The 27,097-nt window shown below is 39.7% G+C and overlaps 1 protein-coding gene across 1 annotated transcript in view; it reads right to left on the minus strand.

The window, feature by feature from the left end:
- Positions 1-1,890: 1,890 nt before the first annotated feature.
- The window catches only part of LOC133650296 (glycogen synthase kinase-3 beta-like), a 31,207-nt gene continuing 6,000 nt past the window's right edge, over positions 1,891-27,097 (minus strand). The window contains exons 2-11 of the mRNA XM_062047377.1: positions 15,866-15,951; positions 14,344-14,445; positions 14,194-14,277; positions 14,008-14,118; positions 13,806-13,936; positions 13,540-13,744; positions 13,367-13,462; positions 9,924-10,110; positions 3,584-3,661; positions 1,891-2,079 (exon numbers count right to left, since the gene is read on the minus strand). Coding sequence (XP_061903361.1) covers positions 2,018-2,079; positions 3,584-3,661; positions 9,924-10,110; positions 13,367-13,462; positions 13,540-13,744; positions 13,806-13,936; positions 14,008-14,118; positions 14,194-14,277; positions 14,344-14,445; positions 15,866-15,951 — 1,142 coding nt within the window. The 3' untranslated portion in view covers positions 1,891-2,017. The remainder of the gene's footprint in view (positions 2,080-3,583; positions 3,662-9,923; positions 10,111-13,366; positions 13,463-13,539; positions 13,745-13,805; positions 13,937-14,007; positions 14,119-14,193; positions 14,278-14,343; positions 14,446-15,865; positions 15,952-27,097) is intronic.

Here is a 27,097-nt window from a genome sequence, read left to right on the forward strand (position 1 = left end):
TGATTTGGTTTAAAAAATACTTGACATAATAACAAGCGAGTCTTTTGAAGGTTCTATTGGAAAGGATCAAGTCGCCTTGTGACAAAAGTGCCAGGGAAAAGAACAACGCACTTTCTGGCCTGGAGGTGAACTACAGAAATTGCGACACATTACAAAATAAAAGCTTGCCAATTAAACCGTTTCAACACTTTATTACAGTAAATTAATTCACATATATACACACACACACACACACAGAACAGAGACATTATATACTTTCTCTCTCCTTCTCTTCACCAGCCCCCCTAACACACACACACACACACACAATCACAGCCGGCAGACAAATAAAACAGGGAAAAAAAGTGTACAATCAGGGGGCGTACATAAAAACAGTCACAGCTGTAAGGAGTCTCTCTCACTCCCTCACACACACTGAGGCTTTGTTTGCAGTCGCACCACATTAATGTGATCTTGTGATAATTAGCAGCACTTCTGAGCTCCTTACAGCACACAATAGAAAAATGCCCAAGGTTATTAGCATCATCTTGTGACTTCTAGTCCAACATCACACAGGTCACGAGATGCAAGTTCCCTGCAAAAGAAAAACGCCACTTTTTCCACCCCAAATACTGCACAGGGATCATGACGGACACCAACAAGCAGCTGTTTGCAGGCGGAAGAGTGGCCCCGAGCTACTGGCGCCACCTGTAGGCTATGCGGTGTAAGAGCACCCTACAGCCTGGGGGAGTATTGAGTTTGCACAGAGAAGAGACACGGGAAGAGCTGAGGAAACCTGATCAGTGAACAGCTACTTGGACGAGAAAGAGAGAGAAAGGTCGTCGACACACAAGGAGTCTTTCTTTTTTTCCTCCTTTGCGATATTTACAGTTTGGGTGGTGACACGGCAGGTGTATTTACAAAAGAAACAACAGACTGTGAAATGATAAAACCCCATGATATTTACACACGCATTAAGCATGGCTTTGGAGAAAGACATGTGCCGAGAGGAGGAAAAGAACAACAAAACATTTCCAGTCACTACATGAATGTGCAAAGAAATGAAAAAAGTCTGAATGACTGGGAGCTACGGTCAAAGTTCTGCTTAAAGTGTAGGAAGTGCTCCTCTCTTTCACTAACAGGAAGTCCCAACTGAAAAGAAACAAGTGAGGAGAAAAGTAAGATGCTTGCTGCTACATGAGGACCACTGACATTTATCAAGTACTTCCTCGCCCGCCACTACTCATCTGCCTTCCAAGCCGGCGTTCAGTCATGACGTGAGTTCTTTGCACGCCGACGAGAAGGTAAGTCAACGAGCGTGTGCTACTGTGTGTGTGTGTGTGTTCGTGCTTCAAGCATGGTTCGGGGCTTAAAAATGTCAAAAAATGTCTAAAAACATGACCAGAGAGGACGCTTCTCTCCTTTTTGGAGTCTAAAAGGGATTTAAATGTTTTTTTGTTTTTTTTTTCAAAAAAATTAAATGCACAGAGCCTAAAAAAAATTAAATAATGCTAGGGCTGGAAGAAGCTGGGAATATCTCCTGAGTGAACACCTCCTCGACCCTGATGACCTATAGAACATTCTGGTCTCCCTCAGGCAGTTAACCTCTTGGTTAAAAAGACTTAAAAAGACAGCAGAATCAAAGGAAAAGTCAAATAAATAAACACAAACATGGATGAAGAAGAAGGAGAGATGTGATTTAAAATAACAACAAAAAGGTTATATTACAGAGGACCAGCCCCCACTATTGAACCTTCACATACCACTACTGTAGCAGCAGCCAGACAGCGTGTGTGTGTGTGTGTGTGTGTGCGTGTGCGTGTGCGTGCGTGTTTGTCTCATCGGCCGCAGTGTTGTTTACTGTACAAAAACGTCATCGACCAGGACAGCAAGCAGGGCCGAGATGAGCAGTTATCTTTGTGTGTGTGTGTGTGTGTGTGTGTGTGTGTGTGTAAGTGTGTGTGTGTGTGTGTGTGTGTGTGTATGAGAATAAGAGGGGGCGGGGCTGGCTGGCAGGCAGAGCAGGCAATTGGCCGCTTCAGATGCTGTTAAGAGATCCTGGTACTGAACCCAGTTGAGAGGCGTCCGGGCCGGTACCGTCTATGAGCACACAATAAGACAGAATTGGCATTTAGCACTCAATATATCTACAGTATGAACATACACATTAAAAAAAATAATAATAGTAACTACATTATTTTTACTACTGCCTTTCTTGTATGGAGGTTATTTTGTGTCTGTATTACAAAAGTTTTTTGGGACACTGAATTTATTTAACTGAATATTTTGCGTTTGGATTTTGTAAACTAAATTTATGCGGACAATTTTATTGAATACACTTTTGTGAGCAAAATTAGTGTCTAAAATTTAGTGTATTAAAAATGGGTACTTCAAACTTGACACCTCATTGGCTGATTCTGAGTCAAGAGCTTCAGCCTTAAATTGAACAGAATTGGGTTTTGAAGCAACAATTATTTCTGCACTGAATATCAAAACACTATTTTTAACAAACTGAATTTTTAAAACAAACATTTGTATTAAATGAAATTGTCAGCATAATTTGATGTAAAAAATGCACAACACAAAATTCAGTTACATTACAAAAGCTTTCATAATAAAGACACAAATTAACGTCTATGTTGAGACGTAAACCTTTTCCACCAATGGCCACATATAGACAAAATAGCGGGGGCAGCACTAAAATACATTTTTTACATTAAAGATGCGAAATCTAATCAATAAAAGTAGAGATGTCCGATAATATCGGCCAATAAATGCTTTAAAATGTAATATCGGAAATTTAGGTATCGTTTTTTTTAATTATCGGTATAGGTATTTTTTAAATTTTATTAAATCAACATAAAAAACACAAGATACACTTACAATTCGTGCACTAACCCAAAAAACCTCCCTCCCCCATTCACACTCATTCACACAAAAGGGTTGTTTCTTTCTGTTATTAATATTCTGGTTCCTACATTATATATCAATATACATCAATACAGTCTGCAAGGGATACAGTCCGTAAGCACACATGATTGTGCGTGCTGCTGGTCCACTAATAGTACTAACCTTTAACAGTTCATTTGACTCATTTTCATTAATTACTAGTTTCTATGTAACTGTTTTTATATTGTTTTACTTTCTTTTTTATTCAAGAAAATGTTTTAATATATTTATCTTATTTTATTTTATTAATTTTTTTTAAAAAAAGGACCTTATCTTCACCATACCTGGTTGTCCAAATTAGGCATAATAATGTGTTAATTCCACGACTGTATATATCGGTATCGGTTGATCGGTAATTAAGAGTTGGACAATATCGGAATATCGGATATCGGCAAAAAAGCCATTATTGGACATCCCTAAATAAAAGTATGCTTTTGTGTTATTGCTAATAAGGTGTTCATATCTCATTCATCATTGTATATTTTCAGAATATGCCCATGGTCACACTTTGGACACCACCGCCTCAAATGATGATGTCATTGTGATGAGAATGTAGCTGATGAAGTTTAAGTTAACATGTACACTAATGACGTTATCGTTAATGTACAAGGGCACAGAAACATGATGTCAAGGTTAAAAAGAAGACTTTTCCCACCGTGAGAGGAAAGAGCTGTGTGGGCGCGAGCGTGTGGAGGGATCAGTGTGGGGTTCAGCTGAGGCTGGATGGACAACTCTGCGCACACACACAATGTTATTATAATGTGTTATTTTCACAAGAATAAAAAACAATGCTTCATTGAACACAGAGTCACAAACACAAAGATGTATTGATCTTGTACATTCATATGAAATATTGCAATCACAATCCACAATCCTTAAGTGAGACAAGAACACACGTTTTCCACTTTTCTGTGTGTTCTGTGGACTGCCAGCACGAGGTGACTAACAATGCATGTAAAGGGACTCATCTATTCTAGCCCTGTAAAAAAAAAAATCGAACATCCGTTTGCATGCCATGTCCTGCACATTCACCGAGCGATAGCGACAGTTATTGGAAGAGAGAGGAACTACTTTTCTGGCGTAGTGACACGCGACCGTGCTCACACTAGCGAGAGGTATGCTACTGTATCTATCGCCCTTAAGTTTGTAAAAGTTAATGCTAGGTACCGGTAATAAATCGGGGATCCCACATGTAGAAGGTTTTGACAACTTTGAAATTCCACAATGCAATGTAAAAATTAGCGACGGGCGATATGGCCTATAATCTATATCGCGGCATATATTGCAGTCTCCTGCAATAATAATATATATCACACAACATATTATTTGGCATATAAATGATAACAGAACCATTTGAAAATGGGTAACAAAAGCTTCTAATTTGGCTGCTGACATATGCTGCAACATATTGAGTCATTTCAGTTGTATTCATTTCTCAAAACTATTATTAATCTACTTGTTAATTTACTGTTAATAACTGGTTACTAAGGCTGGATGATTATGGAAAAAATAATCATCACGATTATTTTGATTGATACTGAAATCATGATTACTACTCTCTATTTTATGCTGCAGCTGTTACATATACTGTAATATTGTACATGGTAATTGTTATACATTGTATATATGATATACCGTATTTTTCGGACTATAAGTCGCAGTTTTTTTCATAGTTTGGCCGGGGGTGCGACTTATACTCAGGAGCGACTTATGTGTGAAATTATTAACACATTACCGTAAAATATCAAATAATATTATTTAGCTCATTCACGTAAGAGACTAGACGTATAAGATTTCATGGGATTTAGCGATTAGGAGTGACAGATTGTTTGGTAAACGTATAGCATGTTCTATATGTTATAGTTATTTGAATGACTCTTACCATAATATGTTACGTTAACATACCAGGCACGTTCTCAGTTGGTTATTTATGCCTCATATAACGTACACTTATTCAGCCTGTTGTTCACTATTCTTTATTTATTTTAAATTGCCTTTCAAATGTCTATTCTTGGTGTTGGGTTTTATCAAATACATTTCCCCAAAAAATGCGACTTATACTCCAGTGCGACTTATATACGTTTTTTTCCTTCTTTATTATGCATTTTCGGCAGGTGCAACTTATACTCCGAAAAATACGGTAAACAAATAATATAATATAACATCAGTATATATCATATACTGTACATATATTATGTAAATATTACGTATATATGTTATATTTTGTATTGCTACTACGGTACATTTTTAGTCTATTTTATATCTGCATTGTCCTTTCCATCCTTACACCTTCCATCCTTCGTAACTGAGCTACTGTTTTTTGTGGATCATTAAAGTTTGTCTAAGTCTATTAATAACACGATTCCATCCATCCATTTTCTACTGCTTATCGCTCTCGGAGTCGCGGGGGTGCTGGACTAGGGCGGAAGGCGGGGTACACCCTGGACAAGTCGCCATAGACAACCTTCACACTCACATTCACACACTCTAGGGTCAATTTAGTGTTGCCAATCAACCTATCCCCAGGTGCATGTCTTTGGAGGTGGGAGGAAGCCGGAGTACCGGAAGGGAACCCACGCGGTCACGGGGAGTACATGCAAACTCCACACAGAAAGACCCCGAGCCCGAGGATCGAACCCAGGATCTTCGATTGGTGGTACAATATATAAACGTTTAGAAATTAATAACACGATTATTCATTAATTTAAAAACTTGTATTTATTGTACTACCAAAACTGAACTTTAAATATAATTTAAAATAAAAACCAGATATAAATGATGAACAAATAAACAAGTAAATATAATAATAAAGTAATAAATAATAATTAAAAAAAGTAACAAGCAATTTAGATAATAGAAATATTTTAAAAAACTAATTCATATTTTCTGTTGTATTTTTTGTCATCTTTTTTATTTTACCTTTTATACTTATTTTACCAGCATAGTGTGCTTTTTGCGTTGAAATAAAATGTTTGTTAAATAAATGCAAAAATCCTTACAAGTCAAAGCATAATTGTGTAAATGTATCAATAATTGCCTTTAGTCCATTCTGCTTGTGTAAGGTACTTTTTTTTAAACCTTTATTTTGTTAACACAATCAGACTGGATGTTGCGCTGTTATTGTTGCTGTTCTAAGCTTGACAATTCAGGTTGTTTGTTTTTTTTCTTAAAAAGGCGACTGCTGTCCTGTTTGTACATTGATGTTACATCGGTGATGTCGTTCACAATAACACAAGCAGATGAGGTGTGTTGTGGGTGTAAGGATTGTTCTTGTAAGCTTTAGATTCATAGTTTAATTGCTGTTTCAAGTGGCCGTCTCCACATTGTTTCGTTCAGGATCTGTTTCGGGGATATGATTAATTGTCCAGCCCTACTGGTTTACTCTTTGTTGTAACATGTTTCTATCTATACTTCAGTTAAAATGTAATAAACACTTATTCTTCTGTTGTTTGGATACTTAACATTAGATGTCGGCGATACTACGAATTTGGGTATCGATCCAATACCAAGCGTTACAGAGTCAGTATCGTTCATACCAATGCTGATACTGATACTTCAAATTGTCAATATCATTGAATGATTCGATTTTTGATCACAATTATAATCAGACAAAACATATCAATTAAATATAGGGCTGAGCGGTATTGCTTGTATTTTGTGACGTGACTTCTTCACCAAAGTAAAAACCAGTGGTGGTCAACCAAGCCAAAATGGCTGTTGTGCAGCAAGCAGCACGCTAACTATCGGAGTACATAAGAGGCTTAGATCTCCCTGCAAAAATTAGATACGAGCAAAAACTACGCAATGGAATAGATCCTTATACTTTATCAAAAAAAGTTTTGTCGAATGATCAAGATTATCCGTCGGTTACGTTTCCAGTCATATCGAACTACCTGGTGCTCCAGACATCATTCTACACGACAAAACGGATGGAAACTTGGAAAAGCATGGAGGTCTACAAAATATTTGTGTGTGGCTGGGTCTAGGAAATTTATTTCAAGACTGCTTGAATTTTTGCTCCGATAGGGTTACATTTCAGGATTTAACTTTGCGTCTACTGCTATGCTTGTAGCGTGCGTGTTTTTTCCCGTCTTTATCAAGATATAACTATAGAAGTCAACATTGTGTACGTTTTGAAAGCTTCATTTATGATTGCTGCCTTTGGTAAAAGCTTAACTCTTAGGTTTTTCTCAAATTAGTTTTCTTTTACTTAGACTCACCGAGTGAGTGCTTTTTGAAACACTCGTAGCAAACACGTGTTTAGGAAATACAAATAATATGAAGATAATACTTCAATGGGAAACACTAAACATTAAAAGTGTATTACTGCAAACTTGTGCATTCTTTGACTCTGCTCCCTCGGACTGGAGTGTGTGCTACTTTTCTCCTCGTTGTTTCCTAAAATCTTTCAGTCTTGTGCCGTTCTTGATTACCTTGAGGAACTCTGAAGAAACGTTTATCCTTTTCGCGATTTGAATGGTTTGTACAGCCGAAAACAACGCAATCATTGGGCATTTTTCTTCAAGAAAGGCAAAAGGGCGCTTCCGCTTGACCATGCATATTCAATGAGACGGACGTGAGCCAGACTTGACGTCATATGCAGGACAGCAATACCGGTATTACAGTTAAAACCGGTATACTTTAGAAAGAGATATATATTTGAGAAAATACCGCCATATCGGTATCTTTTTATGTGCTTTTGTTACGGTGTGCCGCCACTGGGGGGCCCCGCAGGCACTGTAGGTAAGGAAAGGTCCAACATGCGTCCGGTGCCACACACAGCCGGCGTGCCCGCACTGTAGCTCCGGCGGTTGGTTGGGGCTCCTCATTATTAACCAGAGGTAACACAAGCTGGTGAAAAGATTCAACAGAAGAGCCGTCAGAGCCGACAAACTGCCGCTGCTAACTGCTAAAGCTAACAGTTCGGCTGAAAACCTCGCTGACATCAAATATCACTTGGCAAGAGACACTGCCTATTAAAGGCACACACACGCACGCACACGGTGCTCCCATAAACTTCTCTCAACTGCGTATGACATATTCCACGTTTTTTTTTCCAAAGTAACACAATAAGTACTTTCCCTATTAAAACATTACATTTATTAAAGAGTACGTAATACCATTAGTAATTAAATTACTTTTTTGATTAAGTAACAAGTAACTATAGCTAATTACTTTTTTAAAGTAATTTTTAGAACACTGGTACTAACAGTCATATGGGGTTGAGTTTAAACTAAACACTTTGCACATTTTGTTTAAAATACAGATATATATTGTATATCGTAATTCGGCCTAAAAAGTTTTGGTCCATATTGCCCACTCCTAATTAAAAAATATTTAAATTATTTCCAACTATTGGCTGTGGTTTATAATTCTTTGGGTATTGCCCTTAAAGCCCTCCAGTGTCCAGGGAATTGTTTTTTGTAAACAAAACTAAATATTTTGTGACAGTAAAAAAATATCGAGATTTGGTTCTTTATTCGAATCCATGGGAACGAATCCCGTGTCACAGGAATTGTCCTGTGGCACGTGACAGGAAATGACGCAGCTCAGTCATTCCGCGGCAGATACAGAAGCAGAAACAACAATGGACTGGAAAAAAACGCTCCAAGGCCCCTCTTCCTCTGCTTCAACCTGCAGTCCCAGTGATAGTGCCGGTGAGTAACTAACGTTAACTGTTGCCGATTAATTTCCATATCTGCACACTAATAGCCTTTAGGCTAAAATAACGTTACCTCTTATGTCAACCAGGACTGCAGTAATGTTAGCTAGACTAACGTTACCTAAGCATAGTCAGTGGCTAACGGTAACGTTAACGTTAGCCTTTTTGTATGTGTCTGATAACGTTAACGGTATCTTGTAGCCTACACCACTCTAGAGTTTGCAGGTCTGTCTAATAAACTAGTGCTTGCAAGATGTGAATTAAGATAATGTTAACCTTATCCTATTTCAGGTGATGACATTCATGACAGCCAGAGTGACCAGGGCAGTGTTTGCTCTGTAGCACAGAGCGTTAACCCATTTACGAGGTATAACCATTTACCATAGCGAGGTATAACCATTTACCATGGCGAGGTAATACGCAGAGCGCAGCAAGATGAGTGAGGTAACATTACTCGGAAGCTAACCAGAATGATGGTGAAAAATCTTCTCCCCTTCAACTTAGTGAACACCGACGAATACAAGTAGGTAAATAATTGTATTTTGCTGACATGTAATGGAGCAAAAAGTAAACAATACCATTACTCTGAGATTTGTTTCAAATGTTAAGTGCTGTACAATACAAATTAATGCAGGATTTTCCCTGCATGTATTTTTCTTAGGTGGCCCACTTAAAGGGGCACTAACAGTCAATATTTATTTATTTAATAAAAAAATTTGGGGGGGTAACAACAGTCGATATTTATTTATTTTTTTCCTTAAAAAATAAAAGTGAGCTTTTGTTAAACCAAGTATTGTGTGTTTTTTCCATATATTCAACAACCTATCTGGATTCGATAAGAGAATCGATAAGGAATCGGTTTGATAAAAAGATTCGATAATGGCATCGAAATCGATCATTTCTTAACAAACATCATCCTTAAACGATAGTATTGAAAGCTCTATCAACAGCCAAACCCCAGTAGAAATCCTGACCGACTCAAGCAGTGAACACTTGCTCAACTTGCTCTCAACAAATGAAATGCATCAAAAAAACAACAACATAATCGCTAGGAAGACTCTGCAAATGCTCATTTCCTACCCATATCCATTATACACTTACAGCATGTAAATAAAACACTGTTGAATGGTTTTAGAGGGCTTTGTAGGCAGAATATATATCCCGATTACCTGCATTGTTAGCCGTCCTGTGCTAGCAGTTTTTATTAACATTTAGAATGCGTAGGGCCACATAAGGATTGTAGATGATGGGCAAAATTCTCCCCAAAAAGTGTAGTTTTCTTTTAAGTTTGTATTCTCTTGTACTAATAAACAGTGTGCGTGTGTGCGTATACCTGTAGTGCTGAAGTTGAAGAGCATGGGCAGCTCGCGGCCGCTGGGCAGTCGCGTGTTGGGCTGTCTCAGCTCGTCAAAGAAGGTGTGCGAACACGCCTCCAGCGGAGAGAGGCGGGAGGCCGGCGTGTATTCCAGCAGGCGGGAGCAGAGCGCGATGGCCTCTGGCGGCGTGCGAGGTTTGAACACCTGCGCGTGAAAAGTATATTTAACTACGTGCTACATGCTTGCATCCACCTTTCAACGAAAGATGACGGTTGTAAACATCAGGAAAAACGATAAACCATGCGAATATTTCACATCACGGTTGTTCTGACTAAAATTATCAGGGTATTGTTGAATGTGCTCGAAAAGTACACACACCTAAATATTTGAACTAAGTTTTACTTAAAAAAATGTAATTAGACCGACACACAATCTTGACAGAAGAAACAATAAATGTTGTTCTAGCTTCTTAAGAACCATATTGTTATTTGAGTGTTTGAATATTTGTATCTTTCTCCGTTCTAATTTGTAAAGGTTTTAGTTTTTTAATGATAAAGAAAAAACATGTTGTGGCACGTCACCTTCCTGTTGGTATAATTCCTCCAAGTATAGGCGGATCACTCTGTTCTAAGAGAGCACAGCCTGTAGGTTCAGTGTGCACAATTCAAAAGCTTAGATGCTCAGTCAGCAATGAGATTATATAAGATTTAGATTGGGGTGTGACTTTTTTGCATTGTTTTATTCATTTTTATTTTGTAGGTTTAAGTGCTTTACATGTTGTGCTCTTGAGTTATTGTTGCTCATCAATTTAAATTAATTATTATTTGTTGAGTCTACCGTATTTTTCGGATTATAAATCGCAGTTTTTTTTCATAGTTTGGCCGGGGGTGCGATTTATACTCTGGAGCGACTTATGTGTGAAATTATTAACACATTACCGTAAAATATAAAATAATATTATTTAGAAGCGACACAGAGGAAGAAGATTTCATGGGATTTAGCGATTAGGAGTGACAGATTGTTTGGTAAACGTATAGCATGTTCTATATGTTATAGTTATTTGAATGACTCTTACCATAATATGGTAATAATAAGGCACGTTTTCAGTTCATTATTTATGCCTCATATAACATACACTTATTCAGCCTGTTGTTCACTATTCTTTATTTATTTTAAATTGCCTTTCAAATGTCCATTCTTGGTGTTGGATTTTATCAAATAAATTTCCCCAAAAAATGCGATTTATACTCTAGTGCGACTTATATATGTTTTTTTCCTTCTTTATTATGCATTTTCGGCCGGTGCGATTTTCACTCCGGAGCGATTTATACTCCGAAAAATACAGTATATAATTTTATTTTTCAATAAATGGTTTAAGTCAATCAAAAATGTTTACATTTTAAATAAGGATGAAAAAAATTATACAGATCCCAAATACACAATAGCAGGTACCACTAGGTAAGAAAAGTTGGTTTTGCATAATAGGGCCCGTTAATGTTAATAAAGACAGATTGTTACGCAGAGGTGTACTTATGACAATTTAAAAGACAAATTATACTATTTACAGTGGAAAGTGGGGGAGGCGGGGCACGAAATCCTTAACCAAAAATAATTGAGAAGAACTGGTGAAACTTACTAATAGGCGTGTAACTGTATTTTAGATTTAGCAACACGAGGGAGCCAAAATATCAGCACTGCAAACAACATCCCCAATAAAATACAGTATTCTCCCTGACCACATCCCCAACAAAGAGCTAATCAATAAACTAAAACACTACCACTCAGCCAAGACATAGAAACACGTCGGATGAAATTTGCAGGTCACATTCTCAGAATTCCACACCAACCCCAAGGTAGCAATGACATGGCTCGCTGGCAGAAAAAGAAGACGGCGACCAAAACACACATGGAGAAGAACTTTCCTCAAAGACCTAGAAGCTTGAGACCTCAACTTGGCAAGGGCTGAAGAAGTCTCCCATGATCGAATGGAATGGCGAAGGCGAGCTGCCCAATGCACTCAACAGTGCTAAGGCTAATTCTCCCTGACGGCGTCAATCTTAAAGGCCTACTGAAATCCACTACTACCGACCACGCAGTCTGATAGTTTATATATTAATGATGGAATCTTAACATTGCAACACATGCCAATACGGCCGGGTTAACTTATAAAGTACAATTTTAAATTTCCCGCTAAACTTCCGGTTGAAAACGTCTATGTATGATGACGTACAGTATGCGCGTGATGTCAATCGTTGAAACGGAAGTATTCGGACACATTGTATCCAAAACAAAAATCTCAGTTTTCATCGCAAAATTCCACAGTATTCTGGACATCTGTGTTGGTGAATATTTTGCAATTTGTTTAATGAACAATGAGGACTGCAAAGAAGAAAGCTGTAGGTGGGATCGGTGTATTAGCGGCTGGCTGCAGCAACACAACCAGGAGGACTTTGACATGGATAGCAGACGCGCTATCCGACGCTTGCCGCCGACCGCATTGATGATCGGGTGAAGTCCTTCGTCGCGCCGTCGATCGCTGGAACGCAGGTGAGCACGGGTGTTGATGAGCAGATGAGGGCTGGCTGGCGTAGGTGGATAGCTAATGTTTTTAGCATAGCTCTGTGAGGTCCCGTTGCTAAGTTAGCTTCAATGGCGTCGTTAGCAACAGCATTGTTAAGCTTCGCCAAGCTGGAAAGCATTAACCGTGTAGTTAAATGTCCATGGTTTAATAGTATTGTTGATTTTCTGTCTATCCTTCCAGTCAGGGGTTTATTTATTTTGTTTCTATCTGCATTTAAGCCCGATGCTATCACGTTAGCTCCGTAGCTAAAGTGCTTCGCCGATGTATTGTCGTGGAGATAAAAGTCACTGTGAATGTCCATTTCGCGTTCTCGACACTCATTTTCAAGAGGATATAGTATCCGAGGTGGTTTAAAATACAAATCCGTGATCCACAATAGAAAAAGGAGAGAGTGTGAAATCCAATGAGCCAGCTTGTACCTAAGTTAGGGTCAGAGCGAAAAAAGATGCGTCCTGCACTGCACTCTAGTCCTTCACTCTCACGTACCTCATCCACGAATCTTTCATCCTGGCTCAATTTAATGGGGTAATCATCGCTTTCTCGGTCCGAATCGCTCTCGCTGCTGGTGTAAACAATGGGAAAATGTGAGGAGCCTTTCAACCTGTGACGTCACGCTACTTCCGGTACAGGCAAGGCTTTTTTTAATCAGCCACCAAAAGTTGCGAACTTTATCGTCGATGTTCTCTACTAAATCCTTTCAGCAAAAATATGGCAATATCGCGAAATGATCAAGTATGACACATAGAATGGATCTGCTATCCCCGTTTAAATAAAAAATATTAATTTCAGTAGGCCTTTAAGTGACCATTATTTTTGTTAACTATGAGCACGTACGCAATGCAGAGAGGAAATCAAGTATTGCAGGATGCTGAGCACTACCTTGGTCCAAGGATGAGCTTTAATCTGAGGGAATTTGAATTCTGTATAGTTGGGGTTCATCTCCCGAATCTGCTCCCTGGTCGGCGTGCCGAGCACCTGGCGAGGAGAGAGATGAGAAAGTGAGCGCCTCCTCTGCAAAGGCAAGGTTCTTCAAGACCCCGTCGGCCGCTCACCTTGATGATCTCCACCAGTTGGTCCACGCCGCTGTCGCCTGGAAAGATGGGCTGGCCCAGCAGCAGCTCGGCCAGCACGCAGCCCGCCGACCAGATGTCGATGTTGGCCGTGTAGTCGGTGGCGCCGAAAATGAGCTCGGGTGCTCGGTAGTAGCGCGAGCAGATATACGAGACGTTGGGCTCGCCGCGGACCAGCTGCTTGGCGCTGAAGGAGAGACTTTGTCACTCTTTTGATGCTCGTCAGACAACTGCTTCAGCGTCCTTACCTGCCAAAGTCACACAGCTTGAGGATGGCGGTCTCCGGGTCCACAAGCAGGTTCTGGGGCTTGATGTCACGATGACACACGCCTTGAGAGTGGATGTAAGCCAGGCTGCGAAACAGCTGGTACATGTACACCTGAGGAGGGAACAGGACAACTAAGACATCTCCTGCAAAAGGCGAACAATCCCTGCAGGGAGGAGTGTTACCTTGACGTATATTATAGGAATGATGCTCTTGTTCTTGTTAAAATGCCGGGCAACCCTGTAGACCGTCTCGGGGACAAAGTCCAGCACCAAGTTGAGGTACACTTCATCTTTCTAGACGCACGCCAACAATGACTACGAGTCACAAACAACACACACGTGGCGAGTAGACGCACAAAGGCAGCAAACCTTCTCTCCGCTGGAGTAGAAGAAGTAACGTAGTCTGACGATGTTGCAGTGGTCCAGCTTCCTCATGATCTGCAGCTCACGGTTCTGCATCATGACACAAAGCACACATGAAGATGCCATGTTGACTCTGCAAGAAACACACCACATCACCTTGAACCTCTTATCCTGGAGAACCTTCTTGATGGCCACCATCTCCTGGCTGTCCATGAGTCGGGCCTGGTAGACCACCCCGAATGAGCCATTGCCGATCACCTGAGGAAGGAGGAGGAACAAGTCGACGTGTTGTCAACCTTGACCTGTTATTGACCTCGGGGGGCCAGGACCCACTCAAATATTAACACTGAATTAGTCATCTTTCTCTTGATTTAAAATTGTATTCAGTAATTGTATCTAACCTCCTTATAGTTGACTACCTTGTCAAATGATATTAAACCATGAGTTAATTCCAAAGATGATTTATTTAACACATAAACCTAAGGAAGCCCCTTGCCGCTACTAAAAAAGCATACAAAATCAATACCCCAATGGTAAGTCATAAATATGAGATAAAAAATTGAAATTAGGAGACTGTCGAAATTAGGAGATAAAAAGTCATAATTATTAGATAAAAAATTGAAATTAGGAGATACAAATTTGAAATTAGGAGAGTGCAGTTATGCAGTTTGTATCTCATTATTTTGATGTTTTAGCTCATAAATTACAACTTTTCAACTCATAATTTTGACTTTATCTCATAATTTACTTTTTATCTCATTCTTTTGACTTTATCTCACATGTACAAGTATTTAGCTCATAATTATGACTTTTAATCTCATAATTTTGATATTTTATCTAATAATTAAGACCTTTTATTTAATAATTTCTACTTTTTAAGTCTTATACTTTTGACTTTTTATCTCATAATTTCTACTTTTTATCAGATAATTATGACTTTCTATCTCATAGTTTTAAGTTTTTATCTCATGAATTTTTATCTTATAATCATGACTTTCTATCTCATCATTTTGACTTTTTCTCTCATAAGTTCAAGTTTATTTCTTTTTTTTTTTAAACTTCTGATCTCATAATTCTGACCTATTATCTCACAATAACATTTTTCTAATCACATAATTTCAACTTTTTGATCTCTTAATTATGATTGTGTAACTTATAACAAGGACTTTTTAAAATGTTGGTCCATATAAGGCTTAGGTCAGGCTGATAAGTAAAATAAGTACTGACCAAATATACTGCATTAGAGGAGACTTGTAAATAACTGCTGAAAAAATGTTTTACAAAATATTATATAGTGCTAAAATAAATAAACTAAATTAATATTGAATATGTTTTTAATTAAACTGTCAATAAAATTAAAGTGGAAATGAAAATATACCTTCACCACTTTAGTCACAAATTTTGCGCTTAAGAAACTTCTCTATAACTTTAGCTCAAGACTTCTTTTGTTTGTTTGATATTGTCATTACTGCCACAAGTCATTAAATGGTAAATGGGTCGTACTTGTATAGCGCTTTTCTACCTTTTTTTAAGGAACTCAAAGCGCTTTGACACTATTTTCCACATTCACCCATTCACACACACACACATTACTACCGCTGCAGCCCATACAGACCTCAGCTGAGAAACATATTTTTTGCCGGCCCTCTTTGGTTAAACACTGCTCTAATCAACTCACCTTGATGTCAGTGTAGGAGACTTCCTGTGGGCGGTCCGGGCCCTGACCCGGCGTGGCCACCACTGTCGTCACCTTGCCGCTGTCTCCTAGGAAGCATTGAGAGCTTAATGAAGTGCACTTGAAGGTGATCAGATAATTGTCTTCTTCTGTTACTTTAAGAAGAATTGATCACACGTGTCCACCGGACATTGGAATATTTGGGTTAATGAGAGAGTGGATGTCAGCGCTTAGGATTGCAAAGTTCACACTAAAGACACAGTGACTAATTCAACTGGGAATCACCCAAAAATAGTTCAACTACTTTCTTAGTCCTTTAAACGACGATAGTAATTCTCCACACGGGGGAACAATGTCCTCAATCATTTCTTTGGAAAAATGATGTGTCCCAGACCGCTCAAACGGCCTGTCCTGAACTAAACAATGCAGAGACGTCCACTTGAAACACAGACTAAACTATGAAGCTCAAGCTAGCAAGAATAATCCTACAACACATCTCATCTGCTTGTGTTATTGTGAATGACATCATCGATGTAACATCAATGTACAAACAGCAGTTGCAACTTGCGAGGCTCAGCACAGCCCACTTCCTCCCTTCACAATAATAGCCCGGTGCACCACATCCGGTCTGACTCCGTTAACAAAATAAAGGTTTAAAAAAAGTACCTTACACAGGCATAATGTACTTAAAGCACTTGATACATTTGCACACTTTTTATGCTTAGACCTAAAATACTGGCCAAAATTGTCCAGAGATGCATCGCACCAATAAATGTGAGGATTTTTTAATTTAATAACAAACCAAGCACCCATCCATTTCCTACCACTTGTCCTTTTCGGGGTCGTGGGGGGGCCGGAGCCTATCCGACCTGCACTCGGGCGCAAGTCAGGGTACATCCTGAATAAGTCGCATTTTATTAAATTGTATTTGACACGACAGCACACACACTATGGTGGTAAAATAAGTGTAAAGGGTAAAAAAAAAAAGAATTAAAAACAATTAGGATAGAAAAACAGAATTGTATCGTTTTTATACGGGGGTTGGGGTTGGCGTGGCGAAGTTGGGAGAGTGGCCGTGCCAGCAATCTGAGGGTTGCTGGTTCAATCCCCACCTTCTACCATCCTAGTCACGTCCGTTGTGTCCTTGAGCAAGACACTTCACCCTTGCTCCTGATGGGCCAGGTTAGCGCCGTGCATGGCAGCTCCCGCCATCAGTGTGTGAATGTGTGAATGTGGAAAATAGTGTCAAAGCGCTTTGAGTTCCTTAAAAAGGTAGAAAAGCGCTATACAAGTACGACCCATTTACCATTTTTAATGTTATCTAAATTTATTGTTACTACTATCATTATTTTATTGTTGTAGTTTGTTAATATAAATCCGTTTTTAACTATATTTAAAGTTGAGTTTTGGTGGTACATGTTTTCAAATTAATGAATAATCGTGTTTTTAATGATGATTGCACTATCAGTATCCCAGTATCAAGCATTTTAGGCCTGGGCTCCCCACTGTCTTCCTAAATTATGGAAGACCACAGCAAGTAAAAACACAGGTGTACCACATCCTCGTCACTCTTTTTACCCATGACTGCACACCCATCCACAGCTCCAACCACATTAGGTTTGTTGAGGACACCACAGCCGTGGGCCTCATCACACACAACAATGAGTCAGCATACAGACACGAGGTTCAACACCTAGCTGATTGGTGCAAGAATAATAACTAGATCCTCAACACCTCAAAAACCAAGGGAATAATCATGGACTTTCGAAGAACAAAGGGCAGACACCACCTCCACATCCACAGAGAATCCGTGGAAATTGTGCAAAGCCTGAAATTCCTTGGAGTCAGTGTCTCCAGCCAAATGTCTTGAACTGCTAACACGTCAAACCTGGTCAGGAAAGCTCAACAGATACTTTTCTTTCTCAGGAAGCTGAAGCAGGCTCAACTTCCCCAGAGGCTAATGCTCTTTTTTTTTTATCAGAGCACTACTGAGAGCATCCTCAACAACTGCATCCTTGTGGTTTGTTGCGAGCTGCAGAGAGGTGAAGGCAGCCCAGCCATAATAGGGCTGGAGCTCCCTCACCTGGACACTCTTTACATCAGCAGACTGAGGAAGAAGGCCAAAAAAATCTCCATAGACTACAGTAAACACACCCCAGTAACCCTCTCTATGAACCACTACCATCTAGCATCAGGTCCACCACTAACAGGCTAAGGAACGGCTTCTGTCCCAGAGCTGTGGCCTCTATCTTCCCCCTTCCCTTTGCTCCCCCCACAGGACTGTGAGACGCCCATACACATTGCACGTGGGATCAATAGGAACAGAGACTCTATTTTATTCTTTTAGTCCTACATAATACCTCTCAAAGCACATAGTACATCAGTTTTGCTCTCTTTGCACATTTGAACTTAGTCACTTTTAAATTGGGACTTTGGCACTGCTTCGAATCTGTAAATCTTTGGGCACCGTACGATTCGATTCAATTCTTGGGGTTAAAGATTCCCTTCAAAACGATTCTCGATTCTAAAGCCATACTTTTTTAATAATATTGGTTGCCAATTCTATGATGAACTACATTCCTCCATAAAATAAATGATCATCTCTGATATTACTTAAAAGAAAACGGTTTTGTTGAATAAAATTCTACCCAAACAGTTAATAAGGTCAAATACAAGTGAACTAGGAACCAACTCTTTTCTAATGTAAATATTTGCAGCAGATCTAGGCGTCTATATCAACAATATGATTTGCCTAAGCAGCTAAACAGGACAGATAAAAAATATATATATAAATATATATATTTTTTATCAATTAAGAATCATTATAAATAAGCATCGCAAATAATTCCAAAATCGATTTCTTTTTAGACCCCTAGTATCTGTCTGTTTTTTTAATTAATCAAGTGATGTTTGGCAAGATATTCCCATTATTTTATATTGCATCTATATTCTTTTGGCTTTTATTCCTCTTAATCTTTTTCATTTTATATTTGAAAGGGACAAGCGGTAGAAAATGGATGGATGGATTTGTATGACGACAATAAAGGTGATTCTGATAGTAAACGTTGCACACGACTACTATGTCATAGAGACATGATTTATTAAAGGGGAACTGCACCTTTTTTTTTAGATTGTTGCCTGTCGCTCACAATCATGAGCGACAAGAAGACAAAAGTCGTTTTTTTGCATTCTAAAATTAAAATCGTCTCGTTCTTGGCTAGAAATGCAGCTGATGGTAGCAATCAATTCTACCTCGAAATCACTTTAAAATGCATTCAAAAACCGTCAACAATACTTCATTAGGGTTCTGTAACCTGTATAAAAACCAAACTGTAGCGACATTGTTATTGTAAGAACTATTTTAACAACATTGCCATGCTACGGTATTAGCCGTTAAAGCTAGCTGCGACAAGAGATAAGCTAGCTTCTACGTCAGCACGAAACACGTTTGAGTTTGTGATGCACAACACTGCGATACAACACCAATTTGTACTGATTGAAAACATGAACAATCATATTACAGTATCTGTAAGCCCATATTTCATGTTTTGTTTTACACAGATAGCAAATTCGGCCACCATTGATGACAGAAACAGCACTTCTGAAACAGGATGTTTCGATGACGTTTAAACAAGACATATGCGATTGTCTGGAGCGGAGGCAGCATTTTCTGCGATGTGAAAGTTGCCTGGAACGCCGGTGTCAATGGTAAGCCCGAGGCACCAACCGCACGACCGCGTCACACACACCTTGACTTGGGCGTCTGCTTCTCCCGCCATGGCACGCGCCCAGCCCCGCTTCGCGCCTCAGCCCTATAGACACAGCCCTTAAAGCCAATCCCTTTCTCAAAGATATGGCTCTGACTTGCCGACTTCCTTTACACGCCTTATTTGAACATGCCAAAGTCTGTTCACCTGGGAGACCTGCTGGGGACAGTAGCAATTGCTCCATGACTGCAAGGAAAAGCGGCCAAATGTGTACTTTAGTGTTTACATTTCATTGACTAAATAGCCGCTAAAATGTATTCAACTTTTGTTAAGAATAAGGTACTTTGGCAACAGCTGAGGTAACTTTATCGTCACAGTGCATGAAACAGTGTTGAAGCTGAGCATCTATTGCAGGGGTGCCCACACTTTTCTGCAGGCGAGCTACTCTTTAATTGACCAAGTCGAGGGGATTTACCTCATTCATATACAGTGTTGGGACTAACGCGTTACTTTGTAGCGCGTTATTGTAACGCCGTTATTTTCGGCAGTAACTAGTAGTCTAACGCGTTATTTTTTTTATATTCAGTAACTCAGTTACCGTTACTACATGATGCGTTACTGCGTTATTTTACGTTATTTTTTATATAGTATCGGCTAGAAACTGAGAAGATCTGAGTGTGTTTTATTGAAGAGTTGCGGTGTCGTCCTTCTGATTCTTTCTGTGTCACAAGGAAGAGAGAGACGCTGTGTGTGTGTGGGGCGTGGCGTGTCTGTGTTTACTAACAAGACATCATGGCGGAGCCGAAGCCGAGTTTCTTAACATGGAGATATTCTCACTACTTTTCTTTTGTCGAGCACAAAGAAAAGAACATTTTAGTTAAATGTAAGTTGAGTCTTGGATCAAAGACCCTATCTACTGCCCAAAACAGCAATTAAAATCTGCTGAAACAGCAACAAAAGCAACATGCTTCGACGAAGCTAGTAAAGAGAGACACACTTCACCTAAGGATTTTAACGGAGGGACTGCTAGCCAGGACAACATTGATAGAGCCATTGTATGTACTAGAAGACATGCAGGCTATTTCTACAGTGGAGTCACCCGCTTTCAGGCAGTTAATTAGCATGACATCGGGCATCAAACAGCAAATGGCACGAAAACATTTTCCAAGTTCCTGGACACAGTGGACAGTGAGCACATAAACATGGAAAGCAAGCTAAAGAAGACACTCCAAACTCTGCCTCTGCTCATCATTCAGCACTGAAAGTACACACACTCTGTCAATTCTCTTATATACTCTTTCATTCTAGACTTCTAGAGTGTTTGATTATCACATCACTCTAAATGTATATACTATGAAGTTCGCAAATATAAAGAGGGATCCTAGTGGGCCATGCCAATCTTTCCTTTTCTCTAAACTAAAAATTGGGAAATGCATAGAGTGTTCTGGGCTTCACTAAAGACATGATTTTATTTCACAGTTCCTTGAGAGAAAAAAATGCCTGGTTAGGCCTTGTGTGTATAGCAGTATGTGTGCTGTATATAGTGACATGACATACGTATAATCATGTCATGTGTGCCTTCCTTGGGTGAAGCCAGGTTTACAGCTATGTTGTGACATGTTATTATTATGCGGTTTGTTACTTATGTATGTTATGTTGCAGCTATTTAAAATAGTTTTGTCAATTTGTTCTGACCCAAAATAAATTGGCCCTTTGAAACATATCTTTGTCTTTGTGTGTTGAATGTAGACCACATTGCTTAGCAGAGTTCAGTGATGCAAATGCATGTCAAGTTTATCAACAGATTGTATTATTCTCCAGTGCAATAACAGTACTGAAATGAAGGCTAAAAGGGCATTAATGGGAACCTTAAAATGTTAAAAAAAAATCTAAGTAACTAAATAGTTACTTTTCACAGTAACGCATTACTTTTGGGTGTAAGTAACCGAGTTACTTTTGAAATAAAGTAACTAGTAACTAACTAGTTACGGGTTTTCAGTAACTAACCCAACACTTTTCATATATATGATGTATGTTTATTTATTTATGAAAGATACTTTTTTTGTTAACAAGTTAAAGGTGTTTAATGATAATACAAGCATGTTTAACACATAAGATTCCTTTCTTTCATGAAGACAAGAATATAGGTTGGTGTATTAGCTGATTCTGATGACTTGCATTGATTGGAATCAGATAATAGTGCTCAGGGGCGCCGAAAAGGGGGGGTAAAGGAGACGGATTCTAAGGGCCCATGATGGAGGGGGGCCCAGAGAGGCCCCTAATGATGATGAAATTATAATGTTGCCGCTGTGTTGGGGGCCCTGTAAAGATTCTTTTCATGGGGCCCAAAATCCCTAGCGGCGCCCCTGATAGTGCTGAGAATGTCTGCATTTTCAAATGGAGGAGAAAAAAAGTGCTCCTTTCTGTCTAATACCACTTGAAAGTGGTTGGTTTTTGGCATCTTATTTGTCCAGCTTCCATACTCCTTTTTATACTCTTTACAAGAACTACATTGGCGGCAAACTCCGTAGCTTGTGCACGCCAGCTTTCTGAGACTCTTATTTCGTTAGCACAGGCAGGATGAAGCAGCGCTTTTATTGTGAAGACAGGAACTGTGCTGTCTGTCTTTAGAGTTTGGACGGCAGGTACGGCCCGAGAGTCTGTTGAAATAAAAAGTGTTTCTCGCCTTCCTGTCGGTCATTTTTTCTTAATAATGAGCTCGCAGCACCTAGCGTCATCCCACAAGACCCTTGGGTGCCGTGAATGTCAATCAAGTGACGTCTTGGTGAAGATTGATGATCGCTAATTTTTAGATCTATTTTTTTTAATGCCTGGCTGGCGGTGGACTGACACACCCTCCGCCATCGACCGGTAGCTCGCGATCAACGTAATGGGCACCCCTGATTTATTGTTTTGGCATGGAGTGTGTTGTTCCACTGCAGCCAAACTAGACAGTCATTGGATGCTCGGCTTTATCCCGCCCATGGACGCCGAGCGTCTTTGGAAGTGGATGCCAGGATTCCGCATGACGATTGGATGATCTGTCTGGGGTTGAATCCCTTTTTGATTGAGCACAAAAATGAGTGAATAAGTGATCTTGAAATATAAAACACTGTCAAAGCATTTTTTAACTTTCATTCCGTTGTTCCGTGTTGCTACGGAGACTTCTACAATCCTGCAGACGACCAACTTGAAAGACCGGGAGACGTTACTGGTGTATGGGCGATGTTAAATTTGTACAATTTAGTAAGCAACAACTAAAATATATGATAAAGGGTATAAAAAACTAAATGTTAATACTAATTACTAGAGATGTCCGATAATGGCTTTTTTGCCGATATCCAATATTTCGATATTGTCCAACTCTTAATTACCGATACCGATATCAACCGATACAGATATATACAGTCGTGGATTTAACCCATTATTATGCCTAATTTTGTTGTGATGCCCCGCTGGATGCATTAAACAATGTAACAAGGTTTTCCAAAATAAATCAACTCAAGTTATGGAAAAAAGTGCCAACATGGCACTGCCATATTTATTATTGAAGTCACAAAGTGCATTATTTTTTTTTAACATGCCTCAAAACAGCAGCTTGGAATTTGGGACATGCTCTCCCTGAGAGAGCATGAGGAGGTTGAGGTGGGCGGGGTTGGGGAGGTGTATATTGTAGCGTCCCGGAAGAGTTAGTGCTGCAAGGGGTTCTGGGTATTTGTTCTGTTGTGTTTATGTTGTGTTACGGTGCGGATGTTCTCCCGAAATGTGTTTGTCATTCTTGTTTGGTGTGGGTTCACAGTGTGGCGCATATTTGTAACAGTGTTAAAGTTGTTTATACGGCCACCCTCAGTGTGACCTGTATGGCTGTTGACTAAGTATGAAGTGCATTCACTTGTGTGTGTGTGAAAAGCCGTAGATAATATGTGACTGGGCCGGCACGCAAAGGCAGTGCTTTTAAGGTTTATTGGCGCTCTGTACTTCTCCCTACGTCCGTGTACACAGCGGCGTTTTAAAAAGTAATACATTTTACTTTTTGAAACCGATACCGATAATTTTGAAACCGATAATTTCCGATATTACATTTTAAAGCATTTATCGGCCGATAATATCGGCAGTCCGATACTATCGGACATCTCTACTAATTACTAATAACATGGATTTGTTTTATATGTACAGTACAGGTCAAAAGTTTGGACACACTTTCTCATTGAATGTGTTTTCTTTATTTTTATGACTATTTACATTGTAAATTGTCACAGAAGGCATCAAAACTATGAATGAACACGTGGAGTTATGCACTTAACAAAAACAGGTGAAATAACTGAAAACATGTTTTATATTCTAGTTTCTTCAAAATAGCCACCCTTTGCTCTGATTATTGCTTTGCACACTCTTGGCATTCTCTTGATGAGCTTCAAGAGGTAGTCACCTGAAATGGTTTTCACTTCACAGGTGTCATAGTTTTGATGCCTTCAGTGACAATCTACAATGTAAATAGTCATGAAAATAAAGAAAACATTGAAATGAGAAGGTGTGCCCAAACTTTTGGCCTGTACTGTATGTACATTTATTTTCAGCCTTTTTAAAGAAGATAATGCATCTTCACCAATTCATATTGACCTCCCCTCAGCCAAGCCTGTAGCCACGCTCCTACCGCCACAAGTGTATTGGCAAACTCAGAAAAACCCTGTAACGGTTGTGTTTTTCATAAACCACACACACTTTCCGTGGAAAACTTTATGAGCGAGGGTGTGAAAGGTAGTGCCACATCCATTTGTGGCACTCCACACTTATTCTGCCATTAACAAATACATGTATGGGAAACCCTGAGAACCCCACTATCAGCATTAGGTACACCTAATGCGATCCAATACTGCCGTCACCAAGACAATATTCAGTTTTTAATGACTAACCGTATTACTTAGTTACTGTATTACAGTGTGTCTCGCTGACAGCTGTTGGATTACTTAACTACACAAGAGGCTCAGAATATTGGATATAGCTCTTAGCAACCACAATAACAAACGTGTTTAAATTAGTACCTCTCTGACACAGCTGAGGGGCCGCTCACATCCAGGGGTCATGTTTAGGTTTGCACTTAGCAAAAATAATTCCTCCGAGCATGAGGCTGACCCACAGAGGTCACTTTCACACGTGAAATGCCACGCTTACAACACCCTACTCCCTGGAACTCCTTGGACATTTTGCTCAAGAGATATCTTCCAACGCTGCACGGGGTGTTGTTATGTCAACGCAACATTTCTAAGGGTGTAGTCCTGGAGCAAAAATACAAAAAAAGCTTCCTAGTGGTCACCTAGGTCCGGTCTGGTTTGGTTTATGTTCATGTATTTTTTTTCAGGGAACCAAATCATGTCCACCAATAATCAGACGCACAAAGTCGAACCTTGATTGAGTGGCGCATGTGACATGCACATTGTCCAACTACCCTGTGCGTCCAAAACAACATCACATCTTCCAGGTCACGTGCGCTCTTAGGACTTGGTGGAATGTTTGCCAGAGATGTGCTGCATGTGCGCATATTTTCAGTACTTATGCAGATCCCAAATACACATCAGCAGGTACCAGAAGGTCAGAAAAACTGGTTTTGCACAATATTGCAAAACAAAACGGCAGATAATATGTCTGCTAATAGGTGCCTTTTGCTGTCCTTACACACACACCATAATAATACTCATATGTTGAAGCACAGTACATCTGACTATGGTAGCCGTAATGCTCCGACAATCCATCAAGCGGTGCGGCTTCATAGATTACCAAAGTCGTACTAAAACATTTTGACAGATTTGAGTGCCGTGTGTAATGTTTTATATTCTCAATGAAACATTTATAGTTGTTTGCTGGCATCATCTTGCAGTCTACACGTATCTCTTGTGTGACTGCCATCTACTGGTCACACTTATCATTACACCATCAAATAAAATTGATTTGAGGTCGGTAAGCACAACCAGAATTATTTCGTACACTGTCGATTCTAGAGAAAATGAAAAGATTTTAAGTAGAGATGTCCGATAATGGCTTTTTTGCCGATATCCGATATTCCGATATTGTCCAACTCTTAACTACTGATTCCGATATCAACCGATACCGATATATACAGTCGCGGAATTAACACTTTATTATGCCTAGTTTTGTTGTGATGCCCCGCTGGATGCATTAAACAATGTAACAAGGTTTTCAAAAATAAATCAAGATATGGAAAAAAATGCCAACATGGCACTGACATATTTATTATTGAAGTCACAAAGTGCATTATTTTTTTTTAACATGCCTCAAAACAGCAGCTTGGAATTTGGGACATGCTCTCCCTGAGAGAGCATGAGGAGGTTGAGGTGGGCGGGGTTGGGGGGGTGAGGTGGGGGATAGGGGGTAGCGGGGGGTGTAAATTGTAGTGTCCCGGAAGAGTTAGTGCTGCAAGGGGTTCTGGGTATTTGTTCTGTTGTGTTTATGTTGTGTTACGGTGCGGCTGTTCTCCCGAAATGTGTTTGTCATTCTTGTTTGGTGTGGGTTCACAGTGTGGCGCATATTTGTAACAGTGTTAAAGTTGTTTGTACGGCAACCCTCAGTGTGACCTGTATGGCTGTTGACCAAGTATGCATTGCATTCACTTGTGTGTGTGAAAAGCCGTAGATATTATGTGATTGGGCCGGCACGCAAAGGCAGTGCCTTTAAGGCACGCCCCCAATATTGTTGTCTGGGTGGAAATCGGGACAAATTCGGGAGAATGGTTGCCCCGGGAGATTTTCAGGAGGGGCACTGAAATTCGGGAGTCTCCTGGGAAAATCAGGAGGGTTGGCAAGTATGACTGGGAGACGCAACTGCTCTGTACTTATCCCTACGTCCGTGTACCACTCCGTACAGCGGCGTTTTAAAAAGTCATACATTTTACTTTTTGAAACAGATACCGATAATTTCCCATATTACATTTTAAAGCATTTATCGGCCGATAATGTCGGCAGTCCGATATTATCGGACATCTCTAATTTTAAGTACACCCTATAGTCCGAAAAATACGGTATTCTAATTTGACAGCTGCAAGCAAACAAACACATCGCCATTGCACTGTATCGCCCTTGCTAGCCTGCTTGCGGCTAACCTTCTTCCACAGTGCAAAGCCATTTCTAAGTCAGAGATCCTCAACTCCATGGCAGCAAACAAACTTCTTAGAAGTATCAGTGGAGGACGAGGAATAGTTAAACATGCTACACTACACAGTGGGATGATATGGTAACCGCCAGATAGAGCCTTTAAATGTAAACAAAGGTGGGCGGGTCGATACAGATAGACAGTAAGGATACCAAATATAGTATCAGTATATGGTCGATACTACAGATCTTTGATCTATATCTTTTATTCTAAAAAATATTTTGTCCTTTTTGTTACCGATACCGCTTCTGTAACTACTACAAATTTGTAGTCGCCTAAAACTAATGTCAAGTATCCAAACAACAGAAAAATAAGTGCATAATACATTTAAACAGAAGTGAAGATCGAACAGAAAGTGACCAGA

Source organism: Entelurus aequoreus, linkage group LG05, assembly GCF_033978785.1.
Source record: "Entelurus aequoreus isolate RoL-2023_Sb linkage group LG05, RoL_Eaeq_v1.1, whole genome shotgun sequence".
NCBI classification, from domain to species: Eukaryota; Metazoa; Chordata; class Actinopteri; order Syngnathiformes; family Syngnathidae; genus Entelurus; species Entelurus aequoreus.